The sequence below is a fragment of the Drosophila kikkawai genome, chromosome 3R (assembly GCF_030179895.1).
Source record: "Drosophila kikkawai strain 14028-0561.14 chromosome 3R, DkikHiC1v2, whole genome shotgun sequence".
NCBI classification, from domain to species: Eukaryota; Metazoa; Arthropoda; class Insecta; order Diptera; family Drosophilidae; genus Drosophila; species Drosophila kikkawai.
Window position 1 is genome coordinate 37,681,715 of NC_091731.1, and position 18,484 is coordinate 37,700,198.

Consider the following 18,484-nt stretch of genomic DNA (forward strand, 5'->3'; position numbering starts at 1 on the left):
CATTTGTTGAATTTTAATGGATGTATAAGATTTATTCAGTTTCTCTCGCACACACGCACACATTTCCTAAATGTGATTCATCGTTTTGAGTTTTGAATCATGAATGAGTACATAAAAAATTTAAAATTGAGTTTCGTACATAATTTAGCGGTGACTTTGGATGTGGTAAACGAAAACGGCAACCGAGAGAATGCTTACAATTCGCTTTTATTATATTAGCAACTTAAAACATAATAATTTAATAAATGTTTAACAAATTTCACTTAATACAAAACACTAATTCAATTAAAAATATATATATATATATGTACGTATACTTGGTATAAACATAATCAAGTTTCTCTCTTTATGCTCTCGTGTTGCTTTAGTCCAGTTTGCTTTTGAGTTTATACTGTTTTCCGCTTTTTGTTTTTATGTTTTTGCTTCGTTTTCGTTTGATTTAGCATCCCATTAACTTGATTTACGCTGTTGAAATATGATTATGGAAACAGTTTCACATGCAATTTGGTTTCTTTTGCCCTAATTCATACATTCAGCCGATTTTCGTTTCGATTAGTTTTCCCTAGTATATCGTATCCGCATCCTATATCATGTCGTTTTGATTTTTTATTTATTTTTTTGCTATTTTATTTTATTCTTTTCTTTTTCGTTTCGTTTCGGTTAGTATTAGGAAATGTTGCTCGGCTTCAATACGTAATACATCATTTATATACTATATAAATACAATTATATGGTACTGTAAACGTGCAACTTAACGCATCTTAGTATTTATGAGTGTGTTTCTCTTTGTTTCAAAAGTGTGTGTGTTTTGTGGGTGTGTCTGTGTGTATCTTGTTAAGGTAATTATAAAGTTCGATAACTACTAAACACCTTTGCTGGTACATACATCCCACCTGCTCCCCTTGACTCGTGACTCGCTCCCAGACGTCCTCTAAACCCATTAAGTCTCGTTTTCGACGGCGGGAGCCCCACTACTAGTATAGTAAAACACCTGTTGCTTCCACACCGTTCTCATTGTCAGGCTGCTTTGGTTCACTTAACGCTATATGGATGTTCATCATAAGTTGTTGCTCCTCTCAATCTTTGTTTGTTAATTTGCGATTACATTTTTATTGCAAAGAACTTTTCGTTTGTGGTTTCTTTTCTGTTATTTTTGTTCTCCTCTTTTTTCTCTCGGCTTAAATTAAGTTTTTCTCCGTCGTTGGTGTGGATACTGTGGCAGTTGTTGTCGCCGCTGGGACCTCATCCGCCAATTTAAACTCTGTTGTCTCGCCCGTCGTGTCCTCCTCGTCCTTATTTTCCACTAGCTTTCTTCTCAATATCCTGCGTTGCTTCTGCGAATGCCAAAGGATTTCGATTAGAAAAAGTCTATTTATCATTTTTTAATAGCTATACGGGTGCTACGTCAGCGTCTGCGTGCCAGGTAAGCAGTAATTTGCATTCGAGTGTTTTAAGGACCTCTTTAATCGAGTGTGGGTGTGTCTGTGTGTGTATGATTGTTGTGAGCTGATGAGCTTGAGTGTGTATGTATGTGGCGGTGAGCAGAGAAAGCTTGCAGTGGAAAGTAAAGAAAAAACAAATTTAAACACAGCTACAGCTTCCGGGGGATGATGGCAAGTGCAGCTCGCTTGTGCCGGGGACTGTCAACAGAAGAACTCATCGAAACAAACACAAAGTAAGGCGAGCGGTTGCGCGGTTGATCGGGACTCAAATGAAACAACAACTCTAACTAACTTGGCGGCAAATCAAATCAAGCGGCTTGAGGAACTCTTGCTAATATCACCGCGTAGTGGCTCCTCCTTTGGCTTGGGTTGCTGCTGCTGGGCCTGCTGTTTGTGGGCCTGGAGCTGCTGGTACTTCAACTTGAGCTGCTGCTCCGTGGCCGTTGGTAACTGATGATGGTGGAACAGTACCGGTGGCAGTTTGCCACCCTTGGAGCGACTCCGCAAGCCAGGCTGCGCGTGTGTGAATACAGTTTAAGGGGAGAACAACAACAAGGGGGAATAAACAACATCGGAAGGCCGAAAAAAAACCGTAAGACATTCGTTGTTGATAATTAAAATAAACATATATCATGATAGATATTTTCAAGAGGTTAAATTCAATATTATATCGATTATATCTACCAGTCTTCGGACGGATCTTCGGGAACCGAAGCCAAGGATACCCCTGCAATTGAGAGCGGCTCAGCATTTTCTTAGCCTCTTCAAACTCTTCTCTTAGTTGCAAAGGTATCAAATTCAATCTGGTCAAAGACACAAAGATTTAGAGACGCAGAATTGAAGTTGGAATTGTGTGTATATCGTGTGTTTATTGTGTGTACTGTTTCTGCTCCTGGGGGACTACTTGGCAGGCGACTCTTGAGGGTTCCCTCTCGGCTTCGGACACACTCACAAAGTCCTAAACCCTGTCCTCATCAATTACCTTTTTGGTCGTTATCTCCATCTGATCCAGGCTGTTCGTCAGCCCGTTTATGCTCGTCTCCCCAGCCGTCTCCTGGGCGCTGCTCTCCGTCTCGCTGTTGGCGCCACTGCCCGCCGTCGTCGTGGCTGCTGTGACGCCGCCACTACTGCTACCGGGAGAGCCGGTCGACGTGTAGGCCCCGAAAAGCTGTCGCGACAATCGGGGTATAGCATTGCTATCCACACGAGCTGGCCAGGCGCCTGTCGACGGGCTGCTGGTGGTCTTGTTGTCCGCTGGCTGCTCCGAGCCACCACCACCACCAGTGTTGGCCTCCTGCACGCCTCCCGGCTGAGTTGAAGCCAGGTCAGCCGGCTTATTCTCGTCCATGTTGGACTCCAAATCAGACTCGTTATTCTCGTCCTGATCCTGGCAAGCAGCAGCCTCATCAGTACTCAACTCTTGTGTGGAAAATTTCAGGGTATTACGTACCGTTTTCTCGCTACTCTCATCCGGGCAAAGCTCATAGGCCATGGTCCATGTGTTTTTCGCCGACTGCGAGCGCTCCAACATATAGCCGTTGGTGTTGTCATTGCTCTGCGCCGGCGGCGACCATGAATACGAGTTGTACTGGCAGCCAATGCCCCGCTGACGCTCCAGTTCGTCCTGCAGCCACTCAACGGCGATGCTCCAGTGTCGGCTGATGGCCGGATTTGTGTTGAGCATTTGCAGGGCGATCGGCGACTTGTGGAACAGCTGCGTCAGGCACTTGATGATCTGGTAAGCCCTCTTCTGGTAGTGCGTCTTCGCCCGCTGTATCGTGTCCAGCAGGCCTTCGCGCTCCTCGGCCACTCCGTTGAGGGCATTGTGGATGCGATGGTGCTGCCAAGAGTCATCGATCAGCAGGATGTTCAGCAGCAGGTCTGTGTGGTGGCGCATGTCGTGGCAGTAGGGCGAATCCGCATTGCCACAGCAGCTCGGTGAGTACGCCGCGCGAAAAGTGCGGATTCTCCCAGCTGCAGTATTGCAGCAGCTTTAAACCCTCGTCGCCCACATTGGTGTCCTCAATCACCTTTTTGATGTAGCTGCAGAAAAAGGGGTTAAAAATCAATGAGAACCATTTTTCTATACCCTCTCTCGAAGCCTCACTCACCCTGTGCGATTAAAGAGCAGCTCCATACACTCGCTGGACAAAGGCTTCAGCTCCTCGTGGCCCACGGTGGCATCTTTGAAGGGATTGGGCAGCGGGCGGGCGTTCTGATTGGAGCTCTGGCACTTCTCGCTCACATCACTGCAGCGCACCAAATGGGAGACTACCTGATGCAGCTTGCTGAACTCCGGATACTGGTACTTGATGGTTGGCCCAGGACCGTCGTCCAAAGCCACTTGGATGAACTGCAGCGGCACATTGAGCTGCAGAAAAAAACAAAGCCTTTAGTTGGTTCATCAAAAATAGATGAGAATCCTCACTCACCCTCAGCAACTGCTGTTTCTCGCGAGTGCCCAGTCCCACGTACATGCTAAAGAGGCTGAAGTAGTGGGGCAGATGCTTGCCATAGTCGGCTGCCTCCGATTTCAGCAGGCGCAGCACGCTGATGAGCACCTGCTCGCACAGATTGGCGCCATCGTAGCCGGCCAGGGGTTCATCGTTGATGGCAAAGTGACAGAAGAAGACCACCAGCTTGACAAAGACCGTGCGCACCTCCGGCGAGGGAGCCATCAGGATGTACTCGCCCAGCCGTGATGGCGGCGAGAGGAGCGCATGGTTGGCAAACCATTTGCGCACCAGCGCCGAGGAACGTATGTGATGTGAGAGCGTGTCGTACCTGCCAAGAAATTCAAGTTAATTAATGAATAAATGGAATAAAGAAAAAGCGAAACTCCTCTAACAAACTAACCATTCAATGACAGGGCCACGTAGGGACTTCTTCGTGCGGAAACCAGTGTGGAACAGGAACTGCGAGGCCAACTGCACGCCCAGCAACGATAGCTCCTCCGCGGCAGGTGTCTAAAGGAAGTAAGAATACTCAGTTTAAGCTCTGTAATCCTTCAAAAAACTCACAATTTTATCGCTTCGCGCAGAGGGTATATTGCAGCTGACCAGCTTTTTGATAAAGTTGAAGAACTCCACGGAGAAAATGCTACGCGAATGCAGAAACCGTATGTTCTGGTGCCTGGAAAAGGGTTAATTAATGTATTAAAATTGTCTATAAAAGATAATCCCTCATCCAACTCACCGCACACTGCGCTCAATGGGCTTGGGCAGCGGCAGAACCATGTTGCGACTCTCCGTGAGCGACAACTGCTCCACACTGGGCTCGTACTGCACGGGCGTCTGGTCACAGCGGGTGTAGAACAGCATATAGGCGTTCCACCAACGCTTTTGGCGGCGGTACTGCATCCGTTTCAGGTTGTTGTCATAGATCTCGCCCATGTAGTCGCCGCCAAAGCACTGGGCCTTCATCTCCTCGTCCTCGTGCATTTTGCATTCGGTGACCTCGCCATCGTCAAACTTGTACCACTGGCACTTGCCGTTGGCAGGGTTTCTGCAGGGGATTAAAAGAATTAAAAACAATGAGATGGGGATATGATATTGGGGGATAGATATAAGGACTCACTTGGAGAGTATGTAGCTGAAGTAATGGCCCCCGGAGGCCTGCCCGCTGTGCACCACAATGCCAGTCAGTTCGTACTTGGTTGTTTCAACGCTGTTTGTTTGACAATTATCACCCACCTCGACCACCTCGCCCTCAAGCTTGGCTAGGCCAGACACTGCAAGGAAAATAATATATAAAATAATATGGTTGTAAAATGTTTAGCTGCTAGAAGACTCACCTGTGTAGGGCTCCATATCCAGGATACGAGGAAATTCAAATAATCATTAAATTTAATCGCACAGACGCGCTCGTAGTCGTATTCGAAGCGCTTCAGTTGTATGGCTAACACGGGCGGCAGCTTCTTCACGCAGAGCCGCTTAACGGTAACTACCTGTGGGGATCCAAGGATATATAATAAGTAAGGCAAGACTGGGAAGCCAAGCTAGTACACATTACTTTTTTATCACATTTATCACAATGGTAGGCATCGGCTCCCTCGAGCAGCTCCCCCTTGACATACTGCTCCAGAGATTCGGTTAATGAGCTATGATTCCTAATATCGACACTAAATACACTAAATGGTTCCTCTTTGGAGTAGCGATGGGGGCACTCTTGGCAGATCTTCTGGTCGCTGAAGGATCCGCCCAGCGTGGCATTCATCAGCTGTGGCTGGCCCAAAGCCTTTAGGCCCTCGTCGAGGCTCTCGAAAAGCGACATGAAGAACTCCACGGCATCCTGTTGCTCGCGCAGATTAACCGGCTCCCCTTGCAGCCTTTAAGAGTTGGGATTTAGGTTGGGATCTCATCTATGCTAAGCTTCACTCACTTGAAATGCGTCCAGAGACCCCGCGGCACATAGAACTGAAGAGCACTGTGGCCCAGGTGGGCGAATATGGCCTGGACATGCTTCAGGATCACCACATGGTAGTTCTTGCGCACATCCTGCGACCCATCATCGGAACCCGCACCCGATGACGACGACGAGGAGAAGGAGACTAGGGCAGAGGCGGGTCCGGAGAAGAGGGCCGCTGGTCCCAGACCGCCGCCGCCGCCGCCCGTCAAATCCGAGTCGCCGCTAAAATCCTCGCCATCGGTGGTGCAAGCCCCATGAGCACGCAGGATACCAACTCGCACTGCCGGCACCATGTACAGTTGCTGCAGCACCGAGTTCATGTAGCAGGTGGCACCGGCATTCTTCAGTCCGCAGAAACCTTTAATGGGCCTGGCGCCCACAGGCGGCAGGTAATCCCATTCCCGCAACGGATCCGTGTCTGAAATGATGAGAAGATTAACATAAAATACAAAAACGAAATTAAAATAAAAAGACTCACCCGTGCAGACAAAGTCGATGAGTGTATTGGTGAGTAGCTTCATATTAGGAACACACAGCTGGCACAGGGCTATGAGGAGATCGCAGGCAGCGGCTATGGTGTGCGGACTGCGGCAGACTGGCGGCGGGACAGTGTCCTGCCGGAGGCTGCCCTGCCGCCTTAAATGCAGGAACTCGCGCGAGGCTGTGAAGAGGAAGTCGTCGATCAGCTCGTGGATGAGCTCGTTGAGCTGGGCCTTCGAGTCGGGAACGAGGAAGAACATCAGCTCCTTTGCCAAGCAGAGGTGGCCCTCGAGGAGCTCCTCGTGCACCTGAGTGTCTCCGGTGGCACGGACATTTTCCCGTATGCGCTGCAGCCACTTGATCTCGTCGCCCAGCAGTCCCTCGCCGATCTGCAACGGCCAGTTGTAGATGCAGCCGTAGGACAGCGTGCGGCATAGAACCGAGAAGAACTCGGAGCAGGTGGCCTCGTACTGCGGGACCAACGTCTTCAGGGCACCCACCAGAAGGTTGACCATGTAAACGAATGGGCGCCGATCGCCGGCGCAGTAGGTGGACGCCAGGAACAGCTGCTCCGACGCCACCTGCCGCACATGGCGATACGGATTCTTTAGCACAATGGAGGTGATGAACTTGGGCCAGTTGCTGTCGCTGCTTAACGCCTCATTGGCACTCGGATTCAGGATGAACGAGATGGTGAGCACCTCGAGCGCCTCCTTGCACATGCTAAAGTCCTGGCCGTCCGGCACAATCACATCATCCTCGAAGCCTTCGCCGCTGCTGCTGCTGCTGCTGCCCAAAGCCTGCAGGTTGCCGCAGGACGAGGCCCAGGCCAGCTGCACCACCGCCTTGATGGTGGAGATGTCCGGGCAGGACCACTGCAGCATCGAGCTGAACAGGGTGCGGCAGCGGTCGCCCTCTTGGGTGGCGGACAGCATCTCGCGAGCCAAAATCACGGCCAACTTGGCGGAAATAGCCCGCAGCGTGCCCTGTGAGCTGTTGGGCATCGTCGAAAAGTTCTGCTTGAGGATGTCCACCTGGGAGCGGGCTCCGTTGTCCAGGTCACAGATCATGGGCTCATCGCCGACGCGCGACAACACGCTGCCCACAATGTAGAGGAACAACTTGGCCAGTCGCAGGACGCACTGAAAGGAGGCACGCTTCGTATGCATATCGGCGCTGGGCAGGAAATTGTTCTTGGTGAGCAGCTCCAGCACAAAGTGGGCGCAGCCCGAGTGCATCCACGCCGACTGCACCTGCAGCGCCGGCTCGCCCAGCGGTTCCAAGGCGGGAATCAGCAGTCCGTGCAGCACGCTCAAATTGTACAGCACCTGGGCGGGCGTTGGGTGCAGGAACATCTGCTCCGGCGTGCAGTTACTCTCCTCCTCAGCCTCACTGGCAACCGGCGGCTGCTCAATGGAGTTCAGTTTATCTCCCTCCTCTTTGGGGGCCACCGCAGCTGCTCCTGTTATCGCCGTCTTGGGCACTTTGCACATCAACTGGAGCTGGCGCATCGTCTGGCGGTCGCAGGGTAGCAGGTGCAGGAGGATCTTGGCACTCTCGCGCAGGCGGCCGTGCTCCAAGTCGCTGCCCAGCTGGTAGAGCTTCAGAAAGAACTCGGTGTACTGGTAGTTCTGCGATATAATCACGCCGGGCAGCGTGCTCTCCGACTCAACGCGCTGCATGTCGGGGCAGGGACGCGGCGGAGAGCCGGTACTAGAGTCGCTCGAGGAGTCGGGACTGCTGGCCAGACCAGTGCCAACGGGCGTCAGCTTGGCCGTGAGGATCATCTTGTCGCGGATGGTGTACTGGTAGAGGGGGTTGATCTCGTCGGAGACCTCAATCATTTCGCCATTCGTGTAGAAGAGATCCACCTTGATGTTGGTCGTGGAGGTGCCCTTGATCCGCTTGAGGAGACTGCGCTTGAAGGCGGCCATGGTCTCGTTGCTGTGCGTCACAATCTCCAGGTCGTCAATTGGCCGGCCTGGGTTCTGAAAGCGGATGTAGAGGCTCGTGTTCTTGCCGCGGGTGACCCGGCTAAGGGGCAGATGGACGCGATCGCCGCTAAAGGAGCGGTCGCATTCCTTCACGTACTCCTGCAGCACCTTGAGTATGCGGCACATCTTCTCGGCCTCTATGAAGCGCATTTTCGAGTCCTTGGACTCGTCGTTGGCATTGTCCGACTGGTCGGGTGCCTCCAGCTCCTCCTGCAGCTGCGTCTTGCCCAGGATCACAATATTGCCGTAGTGGGTCCGCAGCCTGGAGCAGCACTCGCCGATGAACATCTCGTGGAACTCACCAATGTTCTCCTGCAACCGTGGCCCCAGAGCCGTGGACACCTCCTTCAGCAGGTCGATGGCCTTGCTGGCAATCTCCTCGCCCCCGGTTGTGATCACTCGCCACAGGTAGTCCTTGCCAATCAGGTCCTCGTTGTCCAGAATGTAGCCCCTGTGGATGGCCTTCAGCTTGTCCTCCTTGGAGTTGACCGCCTTGAAGAAGCGCTCAAAGCACTTGATCCCGCTTTCTGTGAGCAGGTGCGGATCCAGCTGCAGGATATTGTTCTCGAAGAAGTCCTTGTTGATGCCGGGATCCAGGTCGGGCTCCTCGCCCATCAGCTTGCCGAACCAGCGGAAGCACTCCTCGCGATCAGCCGGAAAGACGGCGCTCACCGCCAGGCAGTGCCAGATTTGCTTGGCCTGATCGGCGCACAGCCACAACTGGCCATCCTTCAGGAGGAACTTGAGGAACTCCAGTCGCTCGGCAATTTGCGCCTGATGCGGGAACCTTCCGTCAATCAGGATTGTTGCTGCCTCCAGGCCCGGTGTCTCGGCCACCATTTGGCGTACCTTTTCCATATAAGCCGTGAGGCTATTGGTGACCAGGATGACCAGCGAGTAGTCATTCTGCAGCCGCTCAATCACCTGCTGTCGATTTGTGCCCGTTTGGGTACGCGGTGCATGGTTCGGCGTGGTGTCATAGAGACAGCAGATGTCACGGATGAGGCGCAGGGCAGGCAGAACCCATCCGTCGCCCGACTTTAGCTCGCCAACGCACTTGTCCAGCCAAATTGTCTTCTGGGCATCCCGCTCCTGCGAGCAGCTGTAGTCCAGGATCTTGACGTGGGCCCCGAGCGCCTGATCGAGCACCTCCGGCGGCACCTCCTGGCTGTGGGCCAGTGTCCAGAACAGCTTCAGCACCTTCTGGGCCATCACGCCGTTCTTATCATCCTCAGCCAGCCGGCGGATGAGCTCCAAGAGCCTCTCCCTTTGCCTCTTATTAGCCGTTGTCATGCTGGCCTGGATATGGGGATACGGGATACATCGATTGGTAAAGAGCGAAAATGGGATTTTAGGAATTGAAAAGCTCACCTGGAACGCCTCGAAGAGGTGGTCCAACTGCTCTGGAGTAAAGTCCCAGGCCAGCTTGGCCAGCAGATCGTGCACGTTCTTCACAATTGCCTCGTGCTTGCCGGCCTGAGCTCTCCAAACGGCATCCAGATCGTCCAGCGTCAGCGCATGTTCCTTGATCAGGAACCGTATGATCTTCTCCAGCTTCTCCACGTACTGCGGCTGGTGCAGCGAATCCTTGAGCACGATGCCCAATACATCCGACGACTTTATCCACTGGGCCATCCGTTCGGCCGTCAGCCAGTCCATTTCATCCTCGGGCATGCAGTGCGGCAGGGGCTGGGATCGATGCGAGTAGTAGGCCACCGAGGACAGCACCTTGTTGATCTCGTTGAGGGCGTTCATCTTGCCATTGAAGCTGGACACCTGCAGCAGGCGCAGGATCATCTTTAGGCGGAACATCTCCAGGTCGCGTATTAACTCCTCCTGGCCAGTAAGACGGCTGGCCAGGAAGCGGGCGGACTTCACAATGCCGTTGATGTAGTCATTTCGCCCCTCCGGCTTCACCTCGCGCTTCAGCTCCTCGTCTGTGAAGCTGTCCAGCAAATCAAGCACAACGTTCCAGGTGGGCATAAAGTACTTCGCGATGGTAGCCGGCGTCAGCAGCTCGTAGCACTGGCCAAAGGGTCGGAGCAGGCTGTGGATGAGAGCTAGAGTGAGGCGGTTATCCTGGCCCGCACCATCACCGCTACTCTCCAGACTCTTTCCGGCGACGGAGGACTTGTTTTGATTGCGCTTCAGCAGCTCCAGACCGCTGTTAAATCGCTCCAGCAGATTGTCAAAGCCACCGAGCTGACCGAAGCGATTGATGAGATCAACTAGCCAGCCTCGAGCATTCTTTGGCTCCGGCGGCGGCCGGGCGTACATCTTGTTGCTATCCAATGGTCCCCAAATGCAGTCCGGCGTGGCGAAGCACTCTGGCTGGCGGGCCGCGTTGAAGGTGTTGAACTTGTTCTCCGGATCGAAGACAATGGCCAGCAGGTCCAGCAGATAGGGATTGTCGCGCTGCATGTGTATGGCTATCAGGTGGAGCAGCTTGCCGCAGGACACGAGGATGCAGTGGTGGATGTTATACTTCCACGAGTTCACGGCTTCGTCGGTAAGGATCTTGGCAAACGATGTGCTCAGTCCATTGCGGTAAAACTCCACGCAAGGCTCGCAGTCATGATCCACACCTGAAAAAAGGACAGAATCCAATTAGAAATTGTTTTTTAGGAATAGTTTTGGTATCAACTTGCCGGCCTGGGTCAGCTCAATGGCCGCATTGAGAAGCACCTCCAGTTCCTGTTCCGGCAGCACGGGCACCACCCACCGCGGATTGGATATCTTCTGGGTCAGCGATCTCAGTTTGGTGGTGGGAAATGAAGATATCAGCTTCTCTGGAGGCCTGTGGGAGGTAAAAAAGGGAAATATGCTTAAGCCAAAATTAAAATAAGACTATTAAAAGACCTCACTTGACCTCCTTTCAATCAAAAATACATTTTCCAACATAATATTTATAACATATAGTAATTCCATGAACATATAGTAATTCCAAAATTTTACATTTTGATAGATTAAAATATGAAAAAACGATAATTTTGAAAAAGTATCTGAACTTATTTTATTAATTTCCCTTTTTTACTGATAATTATATTACATACTCTTAATAGAATACCGATTTATCGCTTATATTTCGCCACATTAAAACATAGATCTAACCAGGACTACCTATTACGAACTCAAATGCTTCCAGTTCCTCGGGTCTCTAGTGTGAGCTAATAATGATGGACAGGACAGGCCAAGATAAGATAATAAAAGCCCTGCATGGGTATTCCAAATGAAACACTAATAGCCATGTCCCGTAAATATATTAGTATAATTGTTTGTGGTAAATTCGTTCTGGCCAATGTATGTACATTTGTGCATCTTAGAGATAAGGTTATATTGCCTCATTGTTGGGTATTATCACGTTTCTGCACACACACGTAAACCAGAGGTGTTTGTAATGGAATTTAGTGGGTTCTGGGTGACGACACCTCTCGAATTAACTTGGCCAAAATCAGCTGCTGCTGCTGCTGCCCAAAGCATATTTTAATGAATTTATTACGGGTGGATATGGGTAGGTAGTGGTAGTTGTAGACCCAGCCCTGGCCAAACAAAGAATGCAAGTGGAAGAGGGAACTGCGCAAAAGTAAACACACGGATGTCTGAGGTTGGGGTTCGTTCGGTTGGAGGTGGAAGGGTGTTCTGGACGTTTTGCTACCACTAGCAGCAGCAGTTCACACACCCCGAAAAGTTATCGACAAACAGCTGCCTGTCTGCCCTGGCTAATTAAGTGCAATAAACTACGCACTAAACCTCCGCTAATTGGGAGCCGTCATGCTAGGCTAGCAAGGATCGGAGAATGGGGATCTTCTGTTGACACGCCCCCACTTACACTAGTGTGACGGTGCTTTCCACGCTGCCCGCCGAGGACGAGGCTGTCACATCCGAACTAGCATCCGAGCTCTGGCTTGTTTGTTGCGGCGGTGTCTGTTGCTCCTGACTGCTGCTGTCCAGGCTGCCGCTGCCACTACCGCTACCGTTGCCTCCTCCTCCTCCGCCTGGCTGGCTCGATGTTGTGACTGTGCCCGTTCCTGCGCCTGTTCCCGTGCCCGTGACAGTTCCCGTGCTCTGTGCCGGACTCGTTGTGGTGGTTGCTGTAGTGCTGCTGCTGGTGGTGGTGCCCGGCTGTCCGGTGGTTTGCCTGCGCGTATCGAACGTCATTGTGGAGGCGGCGGAGTCGTCGTCGGATCCTCCTTAACTGCGTCGTCGTCTTGCGGAGCTCCGGAAAGCAAAAGGCAACGGAAGCGAAGGAAATGAAGGTGCAGGAGCGCTAGTTTTAGGTGTCTTAATAATCCTACTGCAGTCTGCACTGGGCGGCGTTTTTCTTTTTGGCTTGGTTGTGAGTCGTCTTGGATTTATGGCAGTTGTGAAAAATGTCCCAGTCCGCAATCCGTGTCCCTTTTGTCCAATTTTGCAAGATATGGGAGTTGCCAGTTGTTGTTGCTGTTGTGGTTTTTGAGGCACTGTTGGTCGGCGACTCCCGGCTCTCTCTCTCTCTCTCTCTTCCTGTCTGTCTTCTTGACTCTCTGCGTCTGGAACTCACTAGCTTATTGTCCTTTTTCCAATAAGAACGGCGCGCTGCGTTGCGTTTACATATTCCTGGTCAGCGGCCACAGTTTGCAAAAATCTATAAACTGCAACGAAGTAAAAGAAGAAGCAAAGAAGCAAATAAATACAGGCACACAAGGGAGACCGAAAAAGGCACACACACAGCAAGGGGCGAGCACGCACCAACATGCACAATAGCAGGTCGCTGTGTGAGTGAGCGCGAGTACGTGTATGGGAGAGAGAGTGCTGTGTTGGGTTGGAATATGAAAAATCAATATTATTTAATAGACGGGGGGCAGCAAACGCCAAATAATGCTCCAAAAGCACACAAATTACGCTCCCGCTCCCTCTCCTTCATACTCTCTTTCGCACAAACACACGCACGCACGCACACCCACAGCCGTGGCAAGTATGTGAATTTAATTTAATGTTGTTTTTGTTTTACGCTGCTGCTGCTCTCTTCATTCTTATTTATTTATTATTATTTTTTTGGGCAAACAAAGAACATTTTTGCTAACGAAAATTACATCACGTCGCATTCGTCTCTCTGTTTCGCTACCTCCGCTTTCTTTCTCTGTCTCTCTCTCACTCCTGTCCGCCCGGCAACATCCTTTTAAACGAAATGTCGGTCGGTGGGTGGAGCAAGTGGCAGCGCCGGTGGGATGAGAGCGAAGGGGGTGTGCGAAGAAGGGGTGGTGAAAATAACTACGCATAAAGATTTCACAAGTCCGTTTGTCCGTGTTTGTGTTTCTGGCACAGAGAGACGATACGATGCAAAAAAAGGAATGAAGATGAAGAATCATCTCCCCAGCCCCTCAGGGCCGGGTGTGGTGGTAGCGGCGGGGGCACGGGGGCCTCTCTCACTTTCTATCTATCACTTCACTTGGGAGTTGTGGGAGAGAGCTAACGGAAGTCACTCAAGGACGGGAGCCAGTGCGGCTTTTTATTATTTTTCCGTTCAGTCGTCGTTGCTCTTCTGTTTTTCACACTCACTGGCACTCACACACGGACGCACGCTCACCGACACGCTCTACTCACACGCACAGCATATATTTTATTATTTCTTTTTTGCGAATATCGAACACAACTCACCATTCCTCCTATTTCCCCGAAAATGATCTCTTCTTGCAGGCTGCTGGAGCAAAACAGACGGACGAGAATTCGGCCTCTAACTAACTCGCTCTAAACCGAAAACTAATATTTTGCGAATTTTTCTTCTCTGGCCCCTGAGCTTACACTTACACGGCCCCTCAGCCGGCCAATATAGACAAAATGGCGTCTGCTTTGGTTCTTTCCGATTTTTCGCGACCACGCAGCGGACTGTGTGACTTTCGGCCTGATACGGCCTGCTTGTTTCTATTTTGTTTGTTGCTTGTTTGCTGTGTCAATTATAGTTAAACTTATTAAATTAAATTATATTTCTTCCTAGGGTTGTGCAGTTCAGGCGAACTAGTTTTGAACTGAACTGGTTCGCGTGGTGCTTTCGGCTGTGAACATCGATTTTTGGCAACTCTACTTTTTTCCAGTGTTGTCAAATCCCGTGAGGATATCGAACTGGTTCCGCAGAATAAAATAATTAAGTTAAAAAAACTGAAAAATTAATAAACTAACAAAAATGTAGAACCCTCATTTAACTTATTTTCAGTCTCAACTGTTAGCTCTAGCGCTCTCGCGGATGTTTCGTGTATATAGTCCCAAGCCATTCATCGTTATTTTCGTTTTTAATTATAATTCACATTAATTATACACATATAGTAATATTAAATACAAATCATCAGTTTCCCGTCTCTAAAATAGTTTTTACACAATACATATTGCTACATATTGAATTTGGATGCCGCCCCTGCCCCTTCGGATGCTTCGTTCGTGCTTCAGTGTGATGGTGAGGGCATCTCATAGTCGTCGTTTGTCATCATTGTCGCGGTGATATTCCCCAGGATGCAGCCAAGTAAAAAAGGAATCGATATACCTTCGAAGAGTATAGCAAATGGTTGATGAAGGCTGTTGCTTGGATTGATCGTCCCGAATTCCTTAACTCCTCTATTCCGCTGACGTGGATGACTTGTTGCGCTCCTCCAGAAACTTCAAGCGGCGCTTCCTTAGCTCACCCAGCTCCGAGGAGTTCTCATCAAAGTCGGCCTCGGAAGTGCTCACCAGGCTAACCGTCTCCGTGGCCGTAGATGGCACATCATCCTCATCCGCGCCCAGATCCTCAATGGTTACCTTCTCTACGGCTGCTGCTGCTGTGGCATTTACCTGATGAGCCGCCGCCTCCTCCTCCAGTTGGGCCCTGGCCATGGCCGAGGTGCTGGGCTTGTCGTAAGCAGCTGAAGATCCAGGTGCTACATCTGAGCTTGGAGCTGAAGCTGGAGCTGCTGCTGCTGCTGCCGCGGTTGTCGCTGGCACTGAGTTAAGCTGCAGGCTGGCTGCCAAGCTCTGGTATTGCGACATCATTATCCCCGCCGAGTCCAGCATGAGGTTGATGTTGCGCAGCAGCTGAAAAAAATTAATTAATTTATATTTAATGGTTTGGAATGGGAAGGTAAGGGGTGTACACCCACCTTGAGGCGCTGCTCAATCTGCTCGCGCTGGTGCCCCTCCATGGCGCGCAGCTCCTCAATGGTGAACTTTGTCAGATCCTGCGGCATAGGCGGCGGCGGTAGGGGTGGCGGCGTAAAGTATACCAATTGCGGAGGCATCATGAAGGGTGGCAGCATGGGCATGACCGGCGGTGGCGGTGTCATCATGCCAGCCAAGTTGGGCAGGCCATCTATAAGAAAATTGTTATTAAGGGATTCCATACTTAGCAGCCATTGGTTACTTACTGGTATCGCCAAAAAGCTCTGCAAAACTGGGCGGCAGCGGGTTATTGCCTCGTCCTTGGTTAGCATCGCCTCCAGGAGCAACTGCAACCGGTGCAGCCGCAGCCGGCTGGGCACCTGCTGCCGCTGGAGCGGCATTTCCAGGAGCAGCAGCGGCGCCGGCGGCTGCCGCATCATCCGCAGCCCGCGGCATTGCCGTCGAATTCACAGCCGGGGTGCGAAGGATATTTAGGCGGCAAGTGGGACAGGTCTGCTGGCGCTGGAACCAAGAACGCAGGCAGGTGGTGTGGAAGATGTGGCCGCAGGGCAGCTTCTTTGAGTGATTGACCATGTCCTCGCGACAGATAATGCAGATGTTGTCCGACTGGCGCAGCTCCTCCGGCGTGGCATCCGGATATAGGGTGTTCATGTTGCGAATGGCCCGCCGCGACATAATCACATCGTTCAAAGCCTTCCGGAAGTTTCGGATGGTGAAGAACATGGGCCGGAAAACGAACATGGGCAGCGCATAGATCTTGGCCATGATCACCACAAACAGGATGTAGAGCACGACCTTGATGAGGCCAATCACCAGCTCCGTGTACAGCAGAAACACCGCCTTGTTCTCCCAGGGCGTGTCCGTGCGCATCTCGGCGGCGTGCAGCACGTACTTAATGGCCGTGCTGGCGATGACCGTCAGCAGGATGGCGTACTCGAAGCCAAAGACCAGCTGGACAGTGGGTCCGCGCACCAGCGTCGAATTGTAGGCGTGCATCAGCAGCACGTAGTCGAGGATGCCCAGCATGGTCAGCAGGCTGCCCACGCGTATATGGAACAGCCAGCCCAGCACGGGCGAACGCTCCATCTGTGAATTACAATTGGATTAAGGACCGTACGAGATTATAGGGCTTGGCACCACTTACAAAGTCCACACGCTCCTCGGCCAGCCAGTGGAATGATTTGAGGAATAGGAGCACCGTGAACAGGGCCACGAAGCGCGGATTGAAGTCATCCCGGAATACGGTGAAGGCCAGGCAGGTCTCAGTGAGGGCATACCAAAAGCGCTCCAGTAAATGCTCGAATTCGGCGGCGCGCAGCGTGCCCAAGAAGATCTGGAAGGGGCAACAAGATTAGTGACCAGTTCTCGGGGGTCAGAGAGTGGCGATGTCACCTTGCGCAGCAGCTTGGCAAACATGAGGACAATCACAAAGAACTGGATGTAGATGACCTGCAAGCAGAACTATTAGCAGGGGAAAACCTATTATACCGACGACTGGACTACCCACCCCCATGGAGGCGTTCGACTTGGTGATGTAGACGACCGCCGGGTAGAACTGCTGCTTCTGGTAGTAGGCATACCCGATCACGGCGCTGGTCAGCGCCATGCACACGGACGAGATGAGCAGCTGCATGATGCAGCTCCTGGTGGCCAGCGCCGCCAGCTGGCTGATGGACTCGAGGAAGATGTTAATGTTGGCCGGGCGCTCTCTCTTGCCCCTAGTCCACTACATATATGACCCCTTTTGACGGGGGTGCGGGATGTTCTTTGCAGTTTCGTTGCAGATCCCAGTTTCCTTCGGTTTTCCTCCAGAAAAAATCTCTGCTATTCGGGGCGCTCGGTAGCTGCTTCTTGCCTTCTTCCCTCGTCTGACGCACGAATTTCGCCAAGTCAGTGTCTTTGTTGCTTAGCCGAAAGTTGTTTGCGTTGCCTGCTAGATTTGTCCCAGGCCAAGTCGCAGGCCTTTGGCTCACAGGCGTTTTCAATATTTTTATTCTTAATAATTACACGTAGTACTACCTACGAGCCAGGGTTGTCACCGTACCGCAACTGGTCACTCGGTGGAGTTGCCACTCTTTGCAAAAGTGGGTTGTTGATATTTTTCCGTGTGAAAAGTATGCAGCCACCTGCAAAACGGGCGTCTGGCAACTCTGACCACCTGCAGCCAGGCGGTCTGGCAACCATTTTAAAAGTCATCGTTAAATTTTAAATGTTGGTCTGAATTTTCCAAGTATTTTTGTAATGAGTTCTTTCAAAGGGAGGTTTTGCAATTCATCTATTTGCATGGTCCTGGTGAAGACATCATTCCCCGGCATTGCCCAGGACTTCCAGACCAGAATAGCCAGTAGAATAGTGGCGGTGCTACGTCAACGAGAAGTACACGCCAAAAATTGCCTTATCGCCAGGCAACTCGCTTGTTTTAAAATTCTAGAATTGCAAACGCGAAAGTGCGTGTAAATATGTATATGTATGTACATATTACCCCAAAGAATAATATAAAATAACGTTTCTCGATAAGAGAAGCCATTACAAACTAATAAGCACATGGAGTCCAATGGATATCCCTAGGGACTGCTAATATGATAAGAAATTTGTCAAAAATCATAAAAAGCTATATTAGGTCGCATACCAAGCAAAAAGTTAATCAGTCAATAATTATTATTCGCTAACTCTGTTCTAAGGCATAATGCAGCTCCATTATATATTTTTTAGTACAATTTTTAAGGTTATTATCCTGGCAACAACGAAAGCGGATATTCCTGGATGCCACTTCTGGGAAACTGTGAATGTGTCTTCCAGTCAGAGCCTTCAAAATAGCTCTTACTTGTACCCGGAACGTGTAGTTCCTCTCAACTTAATCGGCGAATATAATAACAAGACAACCAAGCTTGGATATTATGATAACACGGAAACCCACTTACGACGATGTGTCTGCCACCTAAAGCCTTGCTTATGGATCTGTTGTCGCTTTAAAGATTGGGATGCATCCAATGGCAAATGCACCGATGGCCTGATGGAAGAGCTCGTTCGGAATAA

The 18,484-nt window shown here is 50.9% G+C and overlaps 2 protein-coding genes across 2 annotated transcripts; both read right to left on the reverse strand.

Moving 5' to 3' along the window:
• Positions 1-189: 189 nt before the first annotated feature.
• On the reverse strand, positions 190-14,308 carry faf (ubiquitin carboxyl-terminal hydrolase-like faf). The gene is given in 19 exon segments (XM_070286634.1): positions 190-1,334; positions 2,425-2,823; positions 2,893-3,351; positions 3,353-3,485; positions 3,554-3,813; positions 3,875-4,226; positions 4,299-4,408; positions 4,463-4,574; positions 4,638-4,946; positions 5,019-5,172; positions 5,236-5,274; positions 5,277-5,388; positions 5,454-5,769; positions 5,823-6,267; positions 6,328-9,622; positions 9,695-10,908; positions 10,972-11,120; positions 12,153-12,954; positions 14,111-14,308. Coding segments are annotated over 18 exon segments (8,343 nt in total). The 5' UTR covers positions 12,482-12,954; positions 14,111-14,308; the 3' UTR covers positions 190-1,178.
• Positions 14,309-14,570: 262 nt separating this feature from the next.
• sip3 (septin interacting protein 3) lies at positions 14,571-17,492 on the reverse strand. The gene is made up of 6 exons (XM_017171208.3): positions 16,956-17,492; positions 16,841-16,897; positions 16,593-16,781; positions 15,694-16,534; positions 15,430-15,638; positions 14,571-15,364 (listed from the first exon to the last, which is right to left on the reverse strand). The coding sequence occupies exons 1-6, from the start codon at positions 17,079-17,081 to the stop codon at positions 14,909-14,911; spliced, it is 1,878 nt and encodes a 625-aa protein (XP_017026697.1). The 5' UTR covers positions 17,082-17,492; the 3' UTR covers positions 14,571-14,908.
• Positions 17,493-18,484: the final 992 nt, after the last annotated feature.

Coding starts and splice junctions, on each gene's coding strand:
- sip3 (XM_017171208.3), bottom strand. CDS start 17,081: ATGCAGCTGCTCATCTCGTCCGTGTGCATGGCGCTGACCAGCGCCGTG. Junction 16,898..16,955: donor AGTCGAACGCCTCCATGGGG/GTGGGTAGTCCA, acceptor TTCTGCTTGCAG/GTCATCTACATCCAGTTCTT. Junction 16,535..16,592: donor CCGAGGAGCGTGTGGACTTT/GTAAGTGGTGCC, acceptor TGTAATTCACAG/ATGGAGCGTTCGCCCGTGCT.